Source organism: Anser anser (assembly GCF_964211835.1).
Source record: "Anser anser genome assembly, chromosome: 1".
Lineage (NCBI taxonomy): Eukaryota > Metazoa > Chordata > Aves > Anseriformes > Anatidae > Anser > Anser anser.
Genome location: NC_139720.1, coordinates 2,576,866 through 2,602,755, shown reverse-complemented (window position 1 = coordinate 2,602,755; position 25,890 = coordinate 2,576,866). Strand labels below are relative to the sequence as shown.

Genomic DNA, 25,890 nt, shown 5'->3' with positions numbered 1-25,890 from the left:
ACAGCTCACGGGTATGTGTTGTGTGGGCTTTTTAATTACCGTTTGTGGGTATAATTCTGCTATCCACTAAAGACCACATCAGCTCTAAAAAGGAGAAACATCTCTATCATCTTGCTGGCTTCTGTTAACTGAACTCCCTGGTGGCTTGGAGGTTCTGGGAGACGTTCGGGGCACCACCTGCATGCAGGAACTAACAAGCAGCTTTAGCAATAAAATTTTAATTAAGAGTTTTTACTGAACGTGACAATGATGCCTAAATCTCAGCAGGCATGAGTAGCTTTCCCTACAGCAGAAGTTTGCCACTTAAAAAACCCTCTGAGCACTCCCAGTTTCACAAGTTACTGCTAAAATCTAAACTTCCCTTCTCTCTTCCTCCCCACCCCGATATTCAAAGCTCAACATCGATGGAAGTTTCTAAGTTCAGCCCACGGAAGTTTTGACTTCAAGATAACATGGAGATTCCTCATGGTTATTTGATTCTTCTCCAAATGAAAAGAAGTATTAATGAAATCTGCCGAGCTCTCAACTACATTTGCCATTTCTGTACAGAAAAGCGTTGCAGAACCCAGTGTAAAGCAACAGAGGCTGTAACAAGTCCAATATGTACAGAAAATAGTAATTTCTCTCTTTTTATTCCAAAATACTGAAGTTAGTGTTTGATGATTATCTACCCTGTGGACAACTGTTATATGGATTATACCCAAATGATAATGGAAGGTCATGTAAACGGAAATTAAATACAAGAGACGTGATGATGGAAGGAAGGCTCCGTTTGCTGAAGCTTAGTCTCTGAAAATTACTTGCTATCTGAGCTATCATCTGCACTCACCAGTTTAAGGTTACAGTCTGTTTCTCAAAGAAATCTTTAATATCAAATACAGCCCTTAATGTTAATTTAGTTGAGCTAACAAACAAGAACTGAAAACAGCTGAGAAAAACTTTTTAAAATGAATTCTCATTACACATAATACTGAAAAAAATAAAAAATATGATAAAAGTTCTGTGTACATAACATTGTCCCCAACCACTGAGTCAACAAGCCTGAAAAAAGCCAGCTACAAGCACTTCTGCTCATCTCTGCAAAGCACTACAAGAGAGACAGCGTGAGAAACAAGAGCTCCAGCCTCGGAAAGTAAACATGCATGGATGTGGAGTTCTTCAGGGGCACATGAAAAGAGGCAGTAGAAGATAAAATACCTTTGCTGGGGAAAAGTGATTCTACAGAGCTATTAGTATAGGACTGCGATTACTGAGTTAATGCCTTGCACGTGCCTTAGTGCCAGACGAAATTACTTTTACTGTTAAAAACTACCCTTTTCTTTTGAAGCACAAGCTGTCATTAGTCTAAGTCGCTTTTACTCTATTTTTATTGCACCCAACTTGAACTTCCAAATGAAAAATATGTATTTTAAACAACAATTAATGGCTAGAATAACTCTATTTGTAAATCTTTATTATAATTAAATATACAGGTTTGGGTATTTTGTACAGTATCACACTATCCACAGCCTTAAAATAATTCCCCTCCCTCCTCAGAAGCAGAAAAAGAAATAAAAAATAGCAAAAGGACAAAACATTCTCCATTTGTTTTCTGTTATATTTTTTTCTCTAACTAAAACCTGTCAGTTTATATCTCCTCGATCCCTTCTCATTGCCATTTCTGACAAAAGATATTAGTGCTGAATCCTGAAATTAAAGCAGTAAGGTTGCTGCACTGCAGGGAATTGCCACATGGGGGATTCCAAACTGACAGGAGCTGCATAGGAAAGTCAGAAAAAAAATAAAAAGAGATGATGATACAGAAAAGGTAGAAAATACAGCCTGTACTCTTTAAAATGACAGCTCCAACTACATGCATTTATACAGATGCTCTGTATATTTCTCACTTTCTCCTCTATAAAATAAGACTGTCCTTTCTTTCCCCTGAACCTAGACCTGTATTTACATATTGCTTCTAGAAGGGTAAAATGACAAAGCGTTAATCTAATCTATTTTCAGTATTTTGAGACTTTTCTATTTTACAGAGATGTCACCTGGCAAAAAAACATACATACATGTAAGTACACCCCGCACAGACATTTACATGCAAGTTAGCATACATTACAAATCCCTACCTCACATTTAGTATTTTTGGCATTATCCAACTCACATCTGCCACACCTAGCAGTTAAGTCTGAGGTCTAAATTATGAGTGACCTCATGTTTTAAGCAAATTAAAATTTCTTTCACTGACTACTGCTAGGGATTGTCTAGTGCTGGGGGATAACTTTTTCGTTTCTACATAATTGCCATTAGCACTAGGAATTTGGTTGTTAATTTGTGCTATTTGTCGTCCCAATTCCTTTAACTCCCATACTATTTCAGCAGAGCTCAGCACGCAGGTGTCAGCTTCTCAGAGAGAAAAAGACAAACCACTCAATAAATGAAATGGCAATGTCCAAAACCATTTATTGAACACGGTAAGCGATAGAGGACACTGATAAAACCACCGTTTTTTAAATATTTATATATTGTATTGGGTTTACATGGCAAGGTTTGGTAGCAGGGGGGATGCAGGGGTGGCCTCTGTGAGCAGAGCCCAGCAGCTGCCCCATGGCAGATCAGAGCCAGCTCCAGCTGCTCCAAAAGGACCCACTGCTGGCCAGAGCCGAGTCAATAAGCAATGTTGTTTGCACCTCTGTGAGAGCAGATTTAAGGAGAAAAAAAAAATGCTGTGTTACAGCAGCTGGGTGAGTGAGAAGTGAGACCCAGCCCTGCAGCCCCCAAGGTGAGTGCAGCAGGAGGGCAGGACGTGCTCCAGGCACGCAGCAGCAGTTCCCCCGCGGCCTGTGGAGAGGCCCCTGGTGGAGCAGGCTGTCCCCCTGCACCCATGGGTGCCACACGGAGCAGATCTCCACGCTGCAGCCCGTGGAGGAGCCCCCGGTGGAGCAGGCGGATGTGCCCTGGAGGAGGCTGCGGCCCATGGAGAGCCCCCGCAGGAGCAGGCCCCGGGCCGGAGCTGCAGCCCGTGGAGAGGAGCCCACGCAGGAGCAGGGGGGCTGGGGGGAGCTGCTCTCCCTATGCCGAGTTTGTTTTGTCCATCATGATAACTGTGGATAATTGTACCCTTGATCCCTTTTCCTTGCATTTTCTCCCCCTTTTCCTTTGAGGAAAGGGAGTAAGAGAGTGGTTGTGGTGGAGCTCAGCTGCCCAGCAGGGTAAAACCACACGTATCAGTGGCATTTTGCTATTTTACCAGTTATAAAGATACCTTGAACTTTCTGAAGGCCACAATTTGATAAAGTATGTGCTTCTATAAATGTTATTCTAAAAAGCATTTTAGATCCAAGCCTGAGAATGTAACAAATTATCTGTAGTAACAACCTAGCACTTGCGTAAGAACTACCTCCTGTTTTTAGAAACCGCTTTCACCCAGCATAATCCTCTCAGCAAAGAGGAATCTGTTTTGTCAGTGTACTCAGGCATCGCATCAATGATGGCGAAGTGAGAAGCTCAGACACAGACACCCGTACACTAAGGCACATCACGTTAAACTGCTTTCGTAGGTTCCAAAACAAGATTCCTACTGAGCGAGTAGGTGTTGTGAGAAAAGAAGCCCATTTCCCACTATGTAAGGAGTCAGGAAAACAACCTGCTGAAGGTTTCAAGAGCACAAAAATCTTTGAGCTAGAGAGCTTTAGTTTGCAAATTAGAGTTACCAGTAAAATTGTTTCACTGTAGAGATACACACCATGTCTTCAATGCTTTTAAAATAGGCTCTACCTTTGCTTCCTTAGGTGGAATTTCCAAGAAAAACTGCCTTGGCACCACACGACTGCAGTTCTCCTGCAGCATTTGCTGCCTCCCGCTGCCGTCCCTGGACCATCCCCATTATGTGCTGCAGCACCTCGGGGGAAGGAGAGGAAGCAGAGAAAGGTGCCACTGCTGACATCCTAAGTGAGGTCACTTCTGTCACCAGCAGGTAGGCATCATGACGTTGTTGAGTGTATCACAAAGCCCAAGACTACTCCAGGCAGTGACGGGTCCCAGCAGGGCTGCGAGGGAAGCAGCCAGGGGCAATCGCTTCTGCTCCTTACTGAAGAACCTGGTGTCCCCAGGACAAACAAAAGACGGAAAAGCCACTGATACAGGAGAAAAAGGCGAGAATGTGGAAAAAAGAGAGAATACAGAAAAGAGAGAGAATATGGAAAAAAGAACCAGATCAGTCTATTCAAAAAAAAAATATTATCACCTTCTACAACATGCTTGTGTAACAGTTCTAAAGCTGATCCATGTTCTTTTATTTATTCCATGGACTAAAAAAACATGCATCTTTTTGGGCTTCTGTACTATGCTACCCATCATATATCAGCCCCGAACACTACATTTGAACACTCGAAGTCAGAGCAGAGCATTTTTGAGGGACACTTCATTTTGTGATTCTTCTGCTGCAACCTCAGCTCTCTGCCAGAAGCGGCCCCACTCTGTTTCATCCACCGTAACGCACTGCTACGGCTGTTTCCAGTAACTTAAAGTTAAGAACTCTGTGGCTACACAATGACTGTGTTCAGTATGGTGCTTCTGCACAAAGTTGGTCTGGAATAAATAAATAAATGCAGTTATCTACTGCTAACCCAGATCAAATATGACACAAAAGTATGGCATTTGTTAAAAAGCAGTAGGCTTGCAATTACTACTTCTAAATAAAGTTAAGGCCCTAGCTAGACAGTATTAAAACTCCATGCAAACTTGCAGACCATAATGTCCTGTCCAATACTTGCCTTGCCTGTCTGAACTCATGTTGCTGATTCATTTTAGGCTGAGCTTAAATTCATCTTACTCTTTCTGTCTGTCTAGCACATAAGTCAGCTTAGTATCATTGAATTTCAACAATACTAGTATTATATTATTCACATTTAAAGGAAACTTCCCATAGTGGGTCTACACACAGTAAATTGCTACTGTATGTTCTATCATACAAAAAATATTTCCATGAATAGTGTGAGATAATATAGTTAATTATATATTTAACTTGTAAAAGCCCTTAGAGAGCCCCCAAGATAGAATTCATTCTATGCAAGCTCTCTTTATTAATAAAAGTACTTAGAGCAATTACTTTGAACTTCTGCAGACAGAGCCTTATTTCAAACTCTTTTAATCAATCCTCACCAAATCTCTTGGCAACAGCGTGCAGGAAGTATACAGAGGCAAGGGAGTTGTGGCGTTTCAGTCAAGCTACCAATTCTTTATGTTTATTATTCATCCCCACCATGGTTTTTAATTAATGAAACAAAATAAAACCAAATGTGGCTTGCCAGCCTCAAAGTTCTCATTTATTAAAAAAGTGATTACATCCAGTAATCTGGAGGTAATATTAAAAAGCCTCATAGAATTTTCCAGGCTGTACTACTAACAAAGTAACTAATCATTCAAAGAGATTTAAATTAATTTGGGTCAAATGAAACTCAACATCATCTTCCAGGTTGCAGCTGCTCCCACTGAAAAGGTTACTGATCCCACTGACGTGCCTGCAGAGTTGTGCAAGTGAATCTGGTGGTGGGGGAATTAGTTTAGCTCAAGACACTCGTTTAAACTATTTCAGCAAATAGATTTTGCCCAAAGCAAATTAGGGAAGAGTTCAGGTGAACTGCTACTAGGCCAGTTGGTGAGGGACACTCACCTCTAGCAAGGGGAAATGATGAGGAGCTGCCGAAGCCTCTAACTTTCTCTTTTAATACTACTGGATCTAGAAGACGATGCTTGCCAAAGAGACCAGAGTCTTTGTAGGCAGAAAATGATACGGATGAGATGAACACTCAGCTCCCATTTCAACTTCAGCCCTGTGACGTTCTAGCTGCCAACTGAAATAATGTGTAATGGTATATGATTTATATTCCACAGGGTTATTAAAATATTTGACACAAGGAGAAATTACACGTCCTAAAAGCATGAAGTCATTTCTTCAAAAGAAGTTTAATTCTTGCATATCATAAAAAAGCTTAATTTTTATGTGTACTAATTTTATCATCTACTGAGATATAGTGAAACTTGCCACAGAAGTATGGGTTACTAAGAATTCTGTATCACATCTTTAGACCAAAATACGTGCTTGAAGATAAAGTACACTACTGGTTTCTTTCAAACTGACAATTTATGTTAGACTAAACACAGGCTGCTGGCCATTATCAAGGAAATTGGAATTGCTCAGGCATAGCTGCAGTTACTGATGTTACTTGTTTGGGAGCTTTGTGATTTAGTGAAGTCACTAGCAATTGTTTAGCAGGTAATTAAACTATAAAGCCGAGACCTGTGATTTTCAGTCTTTTGAAAGCACTAATCAGCAGAATTCCCAGCCCCATTTAAATGATTTCCATTTAAGATCACTGGTAACATTTGCATTATCATTCATTCCCTTCATATGCCTGTATTAATGGCTTTACCCAAATTGCACTCCACTGTTGGCTATTTTACTCAATCGTCACCATAAAGGTCCCCCTCTCAACAGATCTGGACCCATTTCTTAATCGTGATACCACTTTTACAATTTCTGTTTATTCACTCTGCTCCAGACTTTGATTAGCATACAAAAATATTTAAAGTCAAATAAAACTTGAAAGACCGGACAACTATTTTCTTCACATTTTTTAAACCAAAGACAGCATTATATAAATTTCACGATTCCCCTAAGTGCCTTTAAAATTACAAGCAATTTAGACCATGATTCACTTTCATGCAGTCTCTGACTGCATGCAATTTTTTTCCCCCCATCTCAATTATATCTTAATATTATGGGGGCTGAAATGCATTAAATAAATCATATTTCATAGTAAAGCAATAATACTTACATGCATTTTAGAAGAAATTGTCCTGCATTATAAATGTATTTATAATGTCATTACCTTATTTTCCACATTGACTGAAATATTAGGCAGCAGCGACTGCTCCAAGCTACGGATGGAAGCTTTTAGCAAACCTTATGTTTATTCTGCTGCTGGTAATTAGCTGTTTTAGTTAATATAATACAACATTTACAAACAGCAATTTATCCAATATATAAACTCGCTCCTGTAATTAGCGAAGCATTGTTATTGATTAAGATTTAATATGGAGGTTGCTGTTTCTGCAATGTACTATATAAAGAGAACGATCACTAATTTGTCAGAGGACAGTTTCTAGTCAAAGTAATCTACTGGCAGAGTACCATGAATTTAATTCTCCATAAACTATTTTCTGCAATAGTTTATCCAATCCGCAAAGTTTAAAATGCTTTAAAGGAACAGGAAGTAAAAGCAAAAAAAAAAAAAAAAAAAAGAAGCAATTACGTACCTATTCTTTCTCAAAGAGACAAAACCACTTGATTTGTCTTTTAATGTTAAATCAGGTTAAGGTGATACTTTTAAGACCAAGAGCAATTAATCCCCATTCAGAAACGTTTTGCAGAGCACAGACAATCGGTGCCATTATTTCAAATTCGAGAACACTAGAACAGCATCAATTGTTCTATCAGTAGTACCAGTGAAGTTTCAGGCACTGTATTTGTGTGGGTGTATAAACAACAATATAAATTAATTGTCAGAAAGAATATTCTTTCCAAAGAGATTTCAGTTATTACATTCAAGAGCTTCGGGAAGGAGATTTGAGGGCACTGCATATCATGCAAAAATGAAGAAAAAATTGAGACTATTTCATTACAAAGTATAAGGAGGACTTCATACTATCGAAACGTGAACCCGAACAGTAATTTCTACTAACGGCACTCTCTGGATTCATGCTTACATCCAGGAGTGACACTGAAAGCCAAGCACAAGTCCCTTCTCCTGAATCACTCACCTGAATAGATTATTACCTGCTAGGAATATCACATTTTATACTTTCATTATCAAAAGGAAATGAGGCAATGCTAAGTGAAGTACAATTTCAGCTATTTAGATTTTCAGAACATCAAGCACATTCCACTAAAATAGACAAGTTGCATGTTCAGAAGCACCAAACATCATACACAAAATGAATGTAACTTTATGAATGTGGAGCTTGTATGAATATAGAGCTAAGTGTCTATAATTCTGAAAAATTCAGTCAAACCTGATTTTAAAATTCCACATTAGAAAATGCTGTAGTCTAAAAGATTTTTATCTCCAAGATCTAACAGCAATTTCTATTTTTTCAATGGTAATTTGATTTTTATAATTAATTAAAAAGCAGGAAGTTTTCACCGACAAATAACATTAAAAAACACAAATTAGTTCAAAAAACTAAGGCTGTCTGCAATGAAACATGGAAAATATATGAGAAAAAGTATGCATTATCTATAAGTTTAGTACAAACCAGAAAAAATACTAATATTGCAGTCTGGGAACTCAGGCAACCTCATTAGGTTGCATGAAGTGCTAACACGCTTCTGGAAATGACAGAAATAACCAATATAAACATATTATTGTAAGCAACATGAAAAGAAAACTACATATAATTTTGATCCATCCTAGGTACCTATGGAATTCAGACCGAAGGACTCATTTCTAAATGTATTCTTATTTAATGCACTCACATACACATAACGACCAGGAGAATACAGAAAGCACATGGTTTCTGTTACAGAGAAAGTCGGGAAAACTATTATATTCATTAAAATGCTCCTAAAATGACTAGTTTATCATCTTTGCTGCAGAACAGAGCGAGCCGAGCATAAATTATTTATGATGTGTAACAGTTTAATGGAGTATAAAATGTTTTTTTTTCTCCTCACTAGTAGTACAAGTTCTGATTTTTTTTGTTGTTGTTGTCAGCTCCACACTGAGCAGCATACTCTACCCATTTACAATTATGACAGACACAACAATCTTAAAAATTGTTCTACATAAACTCTAACTTAGAGTCAATACTTATCCCACCTATTTATTATTACCTTAAAGTGTTATCATAGTACCCTACGGGGAACGCACTGTTGAGCTGCATGGACTTCAAGTAAATCACAGGACTGTTCTCAGTTCCTCCAGAAGTTTAGGGAAATCCTGGCATCAAAACCTGCATAGGGCCTGACTTTGTAACATCGAAATCATCGTTGCGGGAAGATACACTAAGATCAATTTTCATTTCCCTCTGTGACCACAGTCGCTCACTCTGCAAGCTTTTGGAGCATGCTCAAGTCTCCAGGAATGTGTGAATGAGTAGGAATTTGTGCTCATTCATGGGCAAAACCCAAAGGGATTTAAACACCAAATAGTTAAAACCTTAAAAAGCTACAACTGCAGAACATACAGTGCATCACAAAGGAAAAGGGAAGCCAATAAAAAACAGTGGCTCCCACCAATTCTTTACAGACGATTGTGAAGAACAGAAGAATTCCGTGTGCATTAGGCAAAGTTTTCCAAAACAATTTAAGGACAAGGAAGAGGTCATAACAAAACGCATGCCATGGGAATAATTTTCATTATGACTCATTTTCTAATTTATTATCAGTGTATTTAGCATGACATGGGTGCAGGCACCATTACGATATTTGGATGTTTCTTGTCCAAATCACCTTCCTTACTTAAGGAATTTACACAAGAAGACATCCACACTTAATCTCGAGCCCCAGAAGGTCATGTGCAGCGAAAGAGACACTTCTACAAGGTAATCCTCATCATCATAAAGTTGACAACTGAATAGGTCAGAATCAAATACTCAAAGAACCTATTTCTCCTCAATTATAAAGAGATCCTAGGGTGCCAAGTTCTGGCACACCTGATTAGACCTGTAACTAGCTGAAATTGTAGGCAGAGAAAACGAACCTCTGCTTGCAAATGACCTGTGCAGTAATACCTTGGACGACAGCCGACGGTAAAACGACTACACACTGGAAAATCTAAACACTCAGCATCTAAGGTAGCACAGCTTGGCGATGCCCCTATTTCAGTTGGGTCATCCTCTGCTTAATTAACACCATCACGCACACGCAAATAAACCCGAACTCACCATAAAACTTGTTTTGTGAATAATTGTGAATAACCTCCCCGTATTCTTCTTCCAACTTACAGATCAGACTTACACTGAAAGCTATCAGGAAAAAAAAGTTTTCTCCTTACTGTTCCCCCACCTGTACAAAAGCCTTGTGTCATCCTCTCCACAAAGGAAGATTGCTTTCCATCCATTTCCCACTCCACACAGCCTCAAGCTACAGACTGTCAGAAGCAAGAGAAAGAAAAGATTTAAAGATGTTACACTTCATCTCCAACTTTTCTGAGGGCCTAAGCCAAATTCATTTCATCCGTTTAAAGAGAGAGAAAACTGTCCGCTAACAATAAATGAAATTTCTTTTTGTTCTGCTGAGAAGTTCCAGCATTTGTGTAGCTTCCAAAGGAATCTGATATCTGCCAGGGGAACAGCGCCGATCACACCAATTTCAGGGCACATCCTTCTTCCACCTCCAATAAAACCAAATTAAACTTCACCATGTCCATAAGCCTCTGGGATAAAAAGAAAAAAAAAGAGAAAACAACCCACAGCCCCAGTTCAGTACATTTTTGTCAGAGCCTGGCAACAGGGTTCTGTATGATTTCATTGCCGTATGCAGGCTCCATCCCCGAGAGCCCCCATGGGCTAAAGCCTGGCTACCAGCCTCACTGAACACGTGCCCTCCCTGGACTGCAGGGGTTATCGGAGATTTCTCCTGCAATTATTCCTTCCGGCAGCTCCAAGGCACTGCAACGTCAGGCAAGAGAAGCGAAGAGGGCAACTCGCTCCCAGGCATCACAGAGGAGAAGCGGTAGTTTGTCCTGAAGGTAAGAACTGAAGGAGTCGGAGGTTCTTGCGGAGGTAAAGTAGAAAGGGAGAGAGAAGGAAGTGAAAGAACATGACCAAGTAGAATGAAAAGAAGAACTGAAGAACTGTAGTGGCTAAGGACAAGAAGCAGAAGACTTGAGAAAGAAATGGCGTATTGGGAAAGGATTAGACAGAAAAAGGTGTCTGAGAAAAATTGAACAGAAAAAGAATTTGATCAAAAAATACTCACAGCCAAAAGAAAAAAATGGAAGAAATAAAAACCTGAATACAAACCTACACAAGATATGGATTAACCCAGAATTCCCAATTGTCAATACTCCTTCTTGGTTTTTGCAGCCAAGATAAAATCAATGTAGTTCACGTGCAATAATACAGTTATATCACTCTCCCCAGTACATAAGTCTCAGGTGAATTTAAACATCTCTCCTGTCTTGGGACTTTGGAAAGATGAAGATGAGAAGGAAGACATTATTATTATTATTATTATCTTTAAAATAATAAGCAGAGAAAATTACAGTTTCATAAGCTACATCAAGACAAGAGTAACACAGCAAAATCAGGATTTCAGAAGCTATCTTATGTCGTGTTCCTTGTCTGTTGAACATCAGTTCCAAGTGCTGGGCTTACACAATCTTTACATCCAAGATATTTACTACCTTTCTGGGGCACCAGGCAGTCAGTACTCTCTGAGTTAGCACTTATACACCGCTTTTTCCATTATATTCCACATGCAATGGCTACTACAGGCCTCTAAAAAGAAACACACCAACCCAAATGACATACGGAATTAACAGAGAATTTATAGTGCTTTCAGGTAAGTTACCGCTTCATATCACATCCCTAGAAAGAGACATCAGAGTGAAGAAATCAAGATCAACATGTACAAGTTCATAGGGTCTGGGGACCTCACTGAAAGTTGCTTGGAGCCTAATTTTTAACAGTACTTGTGTCTTTTTTTTCTTTCCTTTTTATTGTTACTTAAAAAGCAAATAAAAAAGTAAAACACTAAGAGAGCAAAACATTTCTTAACTTCGATGGCACTAATTTTGCAATCTTAATAGTCCCTAGCAGACCGACAGATTTGCTTGTTGGGGCAGCCAGAATCGTTGTCATAAATGTAAAAAAATAAAATACTGCACACAAACGCTGCAAAATTCATAGAGCCAATTAAAAGTTATCAAGTGGCTGAGCACACTACAATAAGCAACTTTTCAAACCGGGTAATAATGACAAGACAGAATCGCATTGCATCTGCCCTAGCAACAGTTTAGCCACTGTCTGTAATAGGCACTGAAATTTGTTCAAAATCTGCTTTGTGTGATAGTACATGAAATGAAATGTTGATCAGAATCAGCGCTATCTGATAGTCTGTATTGCCACAGATTCCTGTATCTGCAGGATGCTTCGTGCTCATCTTCGACAGCATATCTCGGTACTCTCGAGGCTATATGGAGCTGCTCTCCTGCCATACGAGGACTGACCATCAAAAACAAAAAAATCAACAAAATCGGGATGTCAAACACACGGCAGACTTTGAAAGATCTGTCAAGGTTTGCGACCTCCCTCTCACTTCGAGGCAAATTCACACCCCTGCCAAAACAGCTCTCAGTAATTACGCAGTCCCCCTCCCTTCCTGCTACAACTAATTAATGGCATTTATACTTGATGGGTCTTGACCACCAGCTTTTTCATGGTTTACTGCAGGAAAACAAGGCTTCTAGACAGGACAGCTTAATTTTCCCTTGAGCCTCCAAAATTAGCAGGAATATGGGAGTAAAACTGGCAGCACTGGAAAACGGCAAGTAAAATAGAAAATCTGTTTAAGGAAAACGAAGGTTTGCCTTGATGCCCCCCACCCCCCTCTGTTCATTAAGGTCGAATCTGTCCATATCCAAATTTTAAATGAATTTTCAGGCATTGCAAACCACAAGGGAAAATGACAGGCACCACGTTTCTGCTGTACAACAGTTCACTTGCAGATAGTATGTTCAAAGAAAGATTTTCTCAAGTTCGGTATCTTCTACCAACACCATTACTTCCAAAAAAAAAAAGAAAAAAACAACAACATGTTTTGGTATTTTTTCTTCCCCATCAGGCAGATAAAAGTGCAAAGGCAAATTAAAATATTACAAGAGTTACTACAATGTAAAACAAAGATCCGACTGACCTACTTATCCGATGGCTTTTTGAGGTCCCCATTTACTAAGGTAGGCACGGCACCCACTCATCCTTCCTCCCAACATCCCTCCTGCCTGCCTTCAAAACCATTAAAAGAAGATTTGATAGATACTATGCACAAGTATCTCTTCTTTTAAACCAAATTAGCGTGAATACCAAGCCATCGCTGTGACGTCTGCCATCACGACTTCATTTTGAAAATCTGGCAGCCCTTCAGTTTTGCCTTACACACTAGAAATGACTTGGTGTTACTGCAGAACTACCCCTTCCCTCTGAAAAGATTGCAGATCAGTCTTCCTGCGGATGTAAATGCAAGAACGACCCCACAACACAGTGCAGAAGGCTCCTGGTTGGGTTGTTCACAGGCTTAAAGGCAGAGACCCGATCAGAAGCGGGTACTGAGAGTCACAGAATCATAGAAACACAAGGTTGGAAAGGACCTACAAGGTCACCTAGTCCAACCATCCAAATACAGTCAACCTGTATTCACCTTCAAAATTGCTTTAAACAATTTTCAGTTCACTCTCACACCCTCTGCGTGTACGCGCTCCGACAGCAGGCTCAGCCAAAACCATCCACCTACACCTCAAACTCCTTTTTCAATGTCAGGGCTTTTTGCCTTTATGTATGCTGAATGCCCTAGTAGAAATTATTTTGAAATGCAACCATTAAAGGTATGCTAATGACTATAAATTGTGACAGCTGCTGAGGAAACAAGCCTGTTGGCTCAGGCGCAGCACCATTAACTATCTATCATAAAGTACTCTGGACTTGCTCATTTATTACTCCTGCATAGCCCAAGGGGGGAAAAGGGGGAACAGCACGAGTTTGTTTCTCCGAGGCAAAATCATAAGCCACTTACTTATCCTAATGTCACGATCCCCACTGTTTATCTGCATGATAATTAGGAAAATGAGAAGTAATGAAATTTTGTTATTTATTTATTTACAGACGTGATTTGAATTCAACCATGTAAGAAAAAGACAATGCAGCATCTTACGACGCAAGCTGACAGGTGGATGGATCTTCCAAGCTCACAACTAAGTTAGAAGCATCAGCCATACGAATCAAAAAGTAGTGTGACAAGCACGTAGTATCACCTCTTGCCGCGGCTTCCCAAAAATGAGCGTTGACACACTTTTACTATATCACTCTTAAGAAATTGCTTTAACAGCAGACTTGACAACTAAAAATAGTTTTTGCTTTCCAAACTCATGTCACAGGGACTTCCTGAACAGAGGATGGCTTGGCTTCAACTCGCTACATCACTTGCATAAAGCAACGTTTGATTTTAGTCGGGAGCAGCACAGCCACCCGCATGTCACATTCTCCAAATACGCAGCTTTTGAGCAAAAGAGGCCGACACGCACCCATACGAAGACCACCATCCATACATTTCTTGGAAGGAGGCTGGATTCCCAGCTACAAACCCCACTGCACTTTGCTGGACGGAAATGACACACTATGCTATTGGGAGCAGTGAAATTAAACAGTCCCCAGTCTTCAGAGGACAGTACTATCAAGAGAATAATTTTTATTACCGAAATAAAATGGTGCATTAACACTCCCAATTCATCAACCCATACACTTAAAACTCTTCCCTCCTTTAAAAAAAGGAGGCAGACTATTTCTCTCCATGCACACACTAGCACACCTATTGCAGAATATCTCATACAAGTAACACCTGGATGTGACAAAAATTCTTTGAATATCTTTATTAAAAAAAAAAATTTAACTGTGACCTGTCATTTTCTTTCCTCACCCACTCTCTGATAGATCCTTTTAAATTGGATTTGCATACACTTACTTTAGATACATTTGCACCTATCGCTTCAATACCTAAATATCCCGATATATTTTAGATATCCAGTGAAAAGACTTGGAAACTTAAAATTACATGAAAAAGTGAGAATATTTGTAATTTGTCAATTCTCTCCCTTCTTTCCCAAATACCGTTCCCTACCACTATGTGTTTTCTAGAACTCGTGTTATCATCAGCTCTACCAGGGTAAGTCCTAGCTCACGTTAGTTGCCTTAAACCACCCAGCATATTCTGGGGGCATTGTGTAAGGGAATCTGTGGCAATAATTATGATAATGCCAGTAGCAATTGTATTATATGGCACTTTTTGATCACATTTTATTGATTCTATGATTTATTCTAACTTTTGATAAAATCACAAGTGTTATTTTGATGAGATGTGAAGTCTTTTATTCCTGAAGAAGACTAGTCATCATCTATTGCAGCCTTCTTTCTAACCAAATGTGGGAACCTAAACCATAAACTCATGGACAAGGAGAAGCAACAGAACTTTTCAATCTTAAAAACTGCATCTGAACTCCAAAAAATAAAATAAGTACGGCATTCAACAGCATTTCACAGTCGTCACTTAGTTCTGCTCTGGAGACACTGAAGTATCACTACTTCAATAACTCATAGCAGAAATAGAAGTCATCCAATTTTGTACTAATAAATAAAGAATATGTCAAAGTGCACAAAGAGCAGAGAAAATATTAAAGAGCAAAACCAATAAAAACATCCCAGGCATCACTTCTGTTTGCGTTTTGGTTTAAGCAGAATATGACAACTCTGTTGAAAATGCTGATATGTAGACAGTTCCGCTCACTTTGGCCTTTCCAAACATCCAAGCTTGTTTGTTTGTTTGAAGGTATTTAACAGAGCTTTCCGAAAATATATTTTCTCTCTCTCCCTGATACAGCACCAGACTTAAACTTTCAGAAATGCCTGAGGAATGATACTTTGATAATACTGTCTTTTTGGTACTAAGGCTGGAAGGTCACCTCCGTGCCTTCTAGCACTCGAGGCAGAGGAAACTGTAGCTGGGTCCATCGCCTAATTAAGGGTACTATAAAATGAGCATTCAGTGGGGAGAGGGAAAAAAAAAAGAAAAAGAAAACCCTTTTCTCCTTATAGTAAAGAAAGTAATTTTCAAAATGGGTAGTAGATGTAACATAAAGCAGTAACACGTCTCCTGAACACAAAAAGAGCTCCAAGAGTAGACCACAGATGAAAGTGGACATCTACCACTGGAGTTCCTGGAGTTCCCCAAGGAAGCCAGCTCCTCCAAAACAGGACACAAATGTAGTTCACTATTTACCTGCCAGTCTCTCACCCTTATTTACTCTCAGTTTTGAAACCCAGTCTCGGGCATAGTTGTGAATATAAATATTAGTATGACGTAGTCTCTTAATCTCCTTAAATGTCACAAAATCCTAGGTTTTGTAAGAAGCACACATCCCACATATTTCTAACCAAGCTCTACCACAAAACTCAGTATCCAGATTTTCAACTGTTCTCAGTAAAAGGGGAGGCATACAAAATTGATGGGAGCTACATTAAATAAAACTACCCAATTAAGCCATAAAGAATATTATATGTAGCAGTTTCTCATTTTACTACTATTCACAACAACCCCTTGGCTTTTTGTAGCTTCATTCTTTAAAAGGAATGGCTCTTGTCTCAGAGCCTGCTTTCCACGGGATATGCAGAGTCCTGATTATGGCAAACACTACACCAGCACACAGACCAAACACCACAGAACAGCAACGTAAAGACTACTGATCAATCTCATGAATGTTTTTAAGATAGGTGGCTGGACACCCTCCAACTATACTCTTTCAATGGTTTGGTCCACTTCTCTCAGCTGGTTTTCCCCAACAACATATCCATGTTACGCAGTGAAGAGTCCCAGGAAGACTTAAAGGTAGTGGTCATTAGTAAAACAAATTACTCTTAATTCCCCCCACCTCCTAAACAACCTTTCTTTTCTTAAGTCTTCTAATTCAACCAAAGGGAGTTAGACAACCTAAGTATTAGAAAAGAGAGACATGAGTACTATCTGCCCAGTCAAAATTAACCTAGCCTGAGAGTAAATAAATATTAAATAGAAGTCAGAATGAGAGTCCAGAAAAATTGTTTTGAAGAAATGGGGAGACTGTATGCTACGTTTTTAAGACTTCTGTCAGAGGAGCACATTTTAATCCACTGCATGCATTTGTACCACATCGTGTACAAGGACAAGTCTTGACGACTCTTTGATTTCGGCTTTTGTTGTGCCATACAACCAGCAGGGCGTACATGCTCTAAAGGCCCAGAAGAAATCAAATGGAGTCTGGATAGGAATACTTATACACAAGCATTGTGCCAAAAGCTTCAAGAGAAGGTTATTTAAAGCATCCTTTTCACAGTATCTTGGGGGCAGAAATGGGTCTTCTCTCTGGAAGAAGCAAATGTATATGTAAAAAGAATGAATATGCTTACTTTTTGTCCATGCATGACAAGGAATGATGATATTCATTTGAAAAGATAGCATAGCAATTTTGTTAGCCATTCAATAAAAAGGGAGTAGCAAGAACAAATTGGTTAATGAATGAGGGAGGAGAGAGGAGAGTATTATGCAGTGAATCTATAAAAATGAACTCAATTTGAATTCAACCAAAAGAACAAATTGATGGAGCAGCAGGCTTTGTAAAGCACTAGATCTTCATCTGGATGCTGAGATAACACAGTGATTAATTTTGCTTCTGTCAAATATCTTGGGGTTTGCTATATAAGAATTAAAAAACCAGCATGCTTTTAAATGCTGTTTGACTAACAAAACACATTCCTCTAACCATTCAAAAAGAAACTTTTAAAGAGAATAAATATTCATTTTATGTACCTTACATTTTCTATTTTTACTGCATTTTTCTTCTTATATGCCTCACTTTGAGAAAAAACAATTGATCATTAGCTATAAAAATAAAAAATTACAGGTCTACGACATGTCATCAAGTCAAAAACAGGAGGAAGGAGAAAATTATTTGTATTGTTCCATTAAAACAACTATTTTAAATGTCAGAATGGATGTTACAAAGGAACAGAAGAGAGATACAGGTGAGCAATTTCTTATTCTAGTTTGCAGGCACTTAATGGCAGTTTCAGAGATGAAATAAAACATTGCTTAACTGTTGACGTGACAGAGGTCGTACTGGGATTACAACCTAGAGCAAGAACAGTACTATCACCCACAGGCTATTTTAAATTGTTTATTACTGTTTAACTACATCTAGGGGGAAAAGATTGTTCTCTCATTAATAAAATAATTTTAGACATGCAAATGGGTCTTTACCATTTCCTCCAGGCACATACATCTGTCCAGCTAAGAAAACCACTCATGGTTTGCAAATATTTGGCAGGAAGTCCCGTTTCCTGCATCGCTGGAAACAAACGTTATTGATTTCTATTTGCACAGCAACACCTTCTCGTTCGTACAGCAGTTTCACATCACCTGTTTGACATCCCAAAACAGTTAGAAAGCCAGATTCCAAACACCTTACTGCTGCAGTAGAAATGCCAGAAAGAGAGGGAGAATAAATGTGTGCCAAGAGAGATGTAAGCCATATTCACAACATTATGTTTATTCAAATGAAGGTAAGCACATACAGTGCAACGGAGTGTAATATTTTTAAAATGCAAATGACTTTTTCAATGTATCCCACTTCCTTCTGCAAAAAAGCCACCAAGCCCCTCTCCCCCAAAACAAAGCCAAACAAAACCCAATGGACCTCATCCTCAACATTCACAAGTAACTTCTTCCTCCACGTTTTAATTTTACCCTGTCCTCTACAGCAGGAAAGAACAAAGCGAAACAGATGACTTTTGCCCATGTCACCAGAGTACTAATGCAAAAAGACCATTTACTGCAACAAAACAATGATTTCTAAATGGCAAGGAGAACAGCACTTGGCAACAAAGAACCACGTACATAAACCCGAAAGAAACCTTATGAGTAAATCTGCAAAGATACCTGCTTTCAAGGAGTAAAGATACTTCTACATTATAAAATCTGAAGAACAAAAGAACTACAAAAGAACTACTGCTAGATTTAATTTTGTACCATGCTGTTTCCAAACCTTAAGTCTAATTTTCAAATGTGAGCCTTTAATATTTTCACAATGATAAATTGTAAGTTACAGTCACCAATCATACTGTATTTTTCAGAAACAGCTTGGTCCTCTCTACAGTAAGCAATCATGTTTTGCCTCAGGCTATGTAGTTTACCTCAAATTATTTCAGAATCATCTAAAAAGATTCATTTTTCTATTAAAATGATGAATGAGCTAAATGAGGTATGTAATAAATACTGCAGGTTTGTAAACAGACTTCTTTTCTCTTGAGAACTAATGCCTTAACTCGTTTAGTAATTTTTCCCCCTGGTATTTTCTAGTGAAGTCATCCTTAAAATATGGTTAGCACAGGACTGTTTGGAAAGAGCAGGAAGGGTCAGTATATAATCTGCTTATGGAAAATAGAGGACCTCCTCTTGACAAAGCTAATGAATTGAGGACAGGAAAAATAAATGCAACACTAAAGGAAAGGTCAGTGCATAGCGCATGTACCTAGTGATTTGGACCAGCCACCCAAGGATGATAGGGAAAACACCTAAACATTTGAGACACAGAGGAGTGAAACACTATTTTAACAATATGTATTCAATTATGACAATAGGTCAAATTCACTCCTAACATAACTCAACATGTTTCAGCTCTAATATATCAAGGAATGTATTTTGTCTCTTGATTTCAGTGCTCACAAAAGTAAAAGAAGAACTATACATCTCAAATTTCCAATAATCTGATTACCACATTCACCTAAGGTGCAAAACCTGCTTTTTAATATAAGGATACTTCTGCTAAATTGATTTTTTGATCACAGAATTTATTAATAGACTTTCTTGTATAGAAAATGATTTACAAAACAAAAAAATACCTCTGCAACAACAGACTTCGTTCTCTAACAGGTACTTTTCAATGAAAGCCTGGAACAATACATGGGGAAGTGTATGTAATTATATTAGTATGGATACAAATTTCTAATGATAGCGATAATCAAATTTTAATGTTATGGTTACAGCAAATGAACAGAACAATATTTCTGTGCCTCTTCAAAGGGAAATGAGACTTTAATGTCATTGGCAGCTCAATAAAACCATTTTCTAACATATAGGGTCTTAATGACAGCTCGTTTCAGTCCAGACAGTGAAGTAAACATGTTAACAGTAAACTCCAGGTCATTATAAGGAGATGGAAATACAACAGGTCCTCTGCACTTTGGATAACTATTGATTTTTCACTCCATGTTCTCTGTGTCTCACCCCAACTCTCATAATGACTCAAGTGATGGAACATCAATAAGCTATTTATGGCAAAGCTCCCACATTTAAAGCCACTCAGCAAGACTCTGCCCGGCTCAACTACCCACAACTTTCAGGTGTGCAGCGAAGATCTCCAATCATAAATAGTGTAAAGGAGGATGGGTCTGCTGCCTGGACGAGTAAAACTTAACACCAGCACTCTTGGAGCACTCAGAAGAGTGTGACCCTTGGCTGCATCAATCCTTGCCAGAGAGGATCACGCCAGTACCAAAATTCTTTATGGTCAGACTGAAATAAAAGCCTTAAGTCATTATAAAGTCCTCCTTCAAGAAGGATGGGCCGGAAAAATATCACACGGTAAGTATACATGGTAAGGGTATGGAAAAAAGAAGTATTTTTTGATGTGCTACACTGCTACAGACAGTTCTCAAGCACAACTTCAAGCACACGGCGCACTTGAAGGTCTGGAAATTCTACTCTAAATTTTGATTTCTACCTTGGTCAGTACAAACATCAGAAATACTGTTTTGTATACCTCTGGATCTCCCCCAGAATCATTTTTAAAGAAGCTGACATCCCATCAGCCACTTTCCAGTCCACTTGTACTGAGGGAGCTCTCTGTAAGAGCTTACACAGCACATAAGCAGTTCAGCTATCATTAGCTCATCTATCATCACCAAGTTTCTTTCAAAGCCTTTATGACTATCACCCAAGCCTGAAGAGCTGTTATTGGTAAAACTGTCAACTTCCCTTAACATTTTCTACTGAATCTTCAGATCTGAGACCTCATCTGAGGAGATCTCTGCAAAGAAAAGTTCCAGCATGGGAACTTTCCGATGTTCCTCCACTTTCAAGAGACACGTGAATGAATTAATTAATGGTATTTTGCTGCTGTGGTTTCATCTCTTCTGATCACTACAAGTATTGCCCAGTCATCTCTTGGCCCTACAGTCTTTGGTAGGATTTCTGTTCCACGGAGGCTGTGGGATTGCACACAAACACACACACACACACACACACGTGCGTGTTAATTTTTAAACCTTTCCTTAAACGTTCTTTAAAATCTTACCTGTCATACTTGGGTTTGGGGGGTTGTTTTTTAACACTTAGCCTAGCAAATGTCATGATGTTCCTCATTCTGCTCACTTAAAAATTGTTTCAGATTGCTTTAAGGGTGCACTCCCTTGTCTTACCTTGCTGTTCAAGCTCTGCTGACTTCCTTTAGATTTCTTTCTCTTGACAAGTGGAATACTTTTGCTTAAAGAGACAAATGACATTTCTCTCTACTTCTTGTCACCTGCAAGGCTTTTACTGTCTTAGCTGTCCATTTTAGCTTCATTTGTATCAATTTTCTTCATTTGTATGAAAAGTTAGTATTAACTTTTGGTGTGCTGACACTTAAAACTTTCCTCTGTCCAAACCTATAAGCAGCAGCTGGTATTAAAATGGTTTTAGAATGGGAAATATTCCTTCAATCTAACAATGTCGTGTCTGTTTATTAAAACTGAATTAGCAGCCTTTATAAAAAAAATATTCTTCCTTTATAACCATAATATCTATTCCTGTGCACTGTTTAAACAATTTAGTGGCAAAGGAATTAACTCTGTAGATAATGCTATTGACATTTCCGAAACACTACTTTTTTCTCCAATACTTTTTTCTCTGACAGATGCAATCAAATCCAGGCTACATAAAATATCAGCCTACTCCAGCAGTTAACCAGCACATGGGATCATTCACCCTACCTGACAAATGGCGCACACAGATACATCCCCATGTTACAAATTCTATAAATTCAAGCCTGATACATTGAAAAAATATATACTATTGTTTATAAGTTATGGTAGAAACAAAAAAAATGCAGTAACAAAAGCAAAAGAACATAGGGATCTTCATGAAAGAATCTCAAGACAATTTCATAGATCGAAAATTCACGGTCTTGGCAGGCAGCTCCCTAAAATGCCAGGCTGTGGTGTTTCTACCTTGAAAGGCAGCCAGTCACTCTACAATTCCATGCAAGAGGACATCCTGTAAGATTTTAAGGCATTTGCTTCATTTCATTAGCAACATTTCTATGTTCTTTTTTCGAAGCCCACCTCCATACGCATTAACAGCACATACCTTGAAACAAGCTGATAAGGCCCAAAACTAGTTAATAGCAATTCCTGATTGCTTCACTTAGACAGTTCTAGCTTAAATATTCTGGAATATGTGAAAATTATCAATAAAATTGACTTAAAGGCTAAATATACCAGTTTCATAGTCATAATATGAAATCTATTGATGTTGATATGAATATGATATTGATATCGATATGAAATCGAGCATTCGGCTGATGAGAAAGGCATCACACAATTCTCAAAAGCATAGTGCTAGCCCCAGTAGTAAATGAAAGATGCAAAAACCCTGGTAACTCATGCAAATAATATTCTCCAGTATAAATCTTCAGCACTTCATTAGGCTGAGGCCACAAAATCCTCATCCGTACTGCATGACATTAACAAGCCAAGGGTTTAAGGCATAAGACTAAGACCGTATCTTGGTCATAACTGCTCTCCGTTTTCCTTTGTTCCTATATTTAAAAATGAGAAAATAATAACTATTTGTCTGCCATATGGTTATTCTTCAACACCACCACCAGTAGAAGTCTGAAAAACCATTGAGAAATGTCTGCAGAAGACACTTAGACTCAGCTATACCTAAATGATTTTATTGAGCACTGGAACAAGTTGCCCAGAGAGGCTGTTGACTCTCCATCCCTGGAGATACCCAAAAGCCGTCTGGACGCAATCCTGAGTGATGTGCTCTGGGTGGCCCTGCTGGAGCAGGGGGTTGGACCAGATGATCTCCAGAGGTCCCTTCCAATCTCAATCATTCTGCAATTCTGCGACAATGCAGGCAATCGATTCGTATTTACATAGCATAGATAAAGCTATTGAAGGGACTGCTTTGCCGTGTTACCAACCAGTAAGTCTTAGAAAGGTTTGATTTCATTTCAGATACAGAGGGTCAAACGTATTTATATAGATGTTGTCATAAATAACCCCATTTATTTTAAAAGGAATGCTCACGTAAGTGACTTGAAACTCTTTTCTTGGGAAGACCAATTTGTTTACCATTTATACTCCACTAATTTCTAAAAAAAAAAAAAAAAAACCTAAAAAATTTCTAAGAAGTGATATTCATACCTCAGAGAATGATTCTTCTTACAAAGAAGACTCAATACAGCAAGCAACTGTTATATAGGAAGCTATAAATCTGCCAGACATTTGAAATGGGCTGAAATATATATTGTCAATTTTAAAAAGAAAACAGCCAGCTGCATTTTACAACTTCCTTGTCACCAAGTCTTTATACGTCAGCTCTAATGAAATAGGAGTCTTTGATACAGATTTTTTCACTAAGCTGGTTCCAAGATTTGAGACAATCAAAAGTTAGACAATTCTTTTTGTTTTCTAGAACAAAAGAGACTTCAAAGTTATAGTTTTTGAATCCCTATTGTTAGCCGGCCTTCTAGCCAGGAATATTATGGATTCCCTTCCAATATGAAGTAATTAATTTCCAGAAGAGCATCTCATATGTTGTAACTTCTTAACATACAATAACCTAATTTTTAAATAGACCTAGACAATCATATTACTCTTCATCTGAAAACAGAAGAAGGCTTTAATATTACCCCTCAAAACAAGGAGATGTATTATACTTGCAACCTTCAGAAACGTTTGGTTCTTTTTACTCATCTGTTCTTAAGATAGGGAAACTTGCGAACAATAAAATAAAATGATAGAATTTAGTAGTAAGGAAAAGAAAAAAAAAAATCACAAGATGAGATACGCTTTCTTCTTCTACAAATAGTTTGAAACAAGCCTGAAGTTATGATTGTTTAAAAATCCAAGACTTCTACATAAGTTTTCGAACTTACAAAGCGTTGTGCCTTCTGACGCTCCTCTTCTGTCGCAGCTCTCTCTCGAAGAATGGCTCGAGTCAAATGCTCATTTGAAGAAATCCTTTCTCGTTCCAGAATTTTGCCAAACTCATCACGTACATATGCTTGTTCTTGCTTCAACCTACAGGAGGGAGGGAAATTTAGATTGAAAGGTTATTTTCCAAATGCATTTTAAAAGGATATAAGCACAGTCACTTCAAAAGTAGTCACTGAAGTTACTACAGGAGTCTTAAGACTGAATATGAATTCAGTAAAAATTTCAGAAGTTCATTTCAGATTAGTGTTAAAAACAGAATACGTAAACTCAACACATCTTAGTTACACTATTTTTTAAATCATATAAAATACAACTCATTTAAAAGTTTATGAAAACGTATCTCTTAAGTACCAAGGATATGCACAGAGCTCTGTTTGTAGGAGGGTATTGGTCTTGTTTGTTTTAAGGAATATTTTTCAAGGAAACTCCTTCTCCCCGCCCCACCACCTAACTTCCAGGTAAAATCTCCATTCTTTTCTGCAATGTGATAATGTTTTTTGATCTCCGGCCACACCATAAACCCAAACACTGCATCTATTTACCAATCTGCAAAAAGACCCAACAACCATAATAAACCTTCCCCAGAAATTTGAAAGGATGAGATGGAAAGAGCTACTGAACTTGTTGCAACAGAGTTAACACGGCTAAAGCAGAAAATTCTCACCATTTGCATGTCACAAAACCATAAATTTACTAGAAATCACAGAAGTGTAGGGGTTGGAAGGCACCTCAGGAGATCATCGGGTCCAACCCCCCTGCCAAAGCAGGTTCCCTAGAGCAGGTAAATCTTTACTAGATCACTCTATGTAAGCACACCATATCCAATTTTCATGGAAATGTATAGATATAAATTGGTTAACTAATAAAACATTTCTACTGAGCACGTTGTGACATCGAGCACAGCGTCAGCATTAGGGAACTCGGAATAGCAATGGCACTATCACACAGGTTTTCAAATACACTTTCAAAAGAGTGGAAGAAAGGAAGCTTAAGGATTCTCGGTGCATTTATACATTGTCAAGGGAGCTTCAGAGAACAAATCATAATGAGTAGGGTCACTTTGTAAAAGGTACTAGCATTACAGTACATTAGATTCTTCCCCAGGGAAAATATTTGAGTGGGGTGGGGAGGAAAAAGACAATTACAAGATGTATTACTTCTGTGCTCAGACACAACCCTCTGAAATGCAGCAACCAACTGGGAGTCTTTATAAAAAGTTTATTAAGCAGCATCTTCAATTACTCCAGCAGAAAGTCAGATTATGCAGCCATGGACCAAATTCCATTAAGTGATTTCCCAAGGTCCCCCAAATTATTCCAGCAGCATTGGTATATCGAATCATTCACACAATCAATGCTGCAGTCAAAACATTCTGGTTGTCTTTTCCATTGGAGAAATAATGTTTTGTCTAAAAAGAAAAAAGTGTCAAAATAGAAGTCTCAGCAGCTTTTTCTTGTGAGAGACAACAGAGAAAGCACTCTGTGTTTCCAGAGACTGCAGTAAGCTCCTTCCTCATCCTTTATGGATTTTACTTCCCACTGATGCTTTCCCCCTAAAAATCCATCTCTTCTTTATGTATATTGTACCTAGCAGAGTAATTAAAGTATATGAAATCAGATAATATCTGAAAAAGCTGCTGGAGGCTTCCACATTACAAACTCTCCAAAATTAAAGTGCTTAGGTGGTTATATCTAATTCTTAGAAATTATTCCTGTTTTTTCAGGAGCTCATTGAGTCTTGCCCTTACGAACCCCAGCGAGGTCTCCTCTCAACCTCCCTTGCAAAAAGAAGAAAGCCAGCTTTCCTAACACTCAAAAATAACAGGTTCCCAAT

The 25,890-nt window shown here is 38.5% G+C and overlaps 1 protein-coding gene across 5 annotated transcripts in view; it reads right to left on the bottom strand.

The window, feature by feature from the left end:
• CHCHD3 (coiled-coil-helix-coiled-coil-helix domain containing 3) overlaps window positions 1-25,890 on the bottom strand; it is a 149,855-nt gene that overhangs the window by 77,597 nt on the left and 46,368 nt on the right. For all 5 annotated transcript variants that reach the window (XM_083813525.1, XM_083813526.1, XM_083813523.1 and 2 more), the window contains one exon: window positions 23,997-24,141. In XM_083813525.1, coding sequence (XP_083669651.1) covers window positions 23,997-24,141 — 145 coding nt within the window. The remainder of the gene's footprint in view (window positions 1-23,996; window positions 24,142-25,890) is intronic.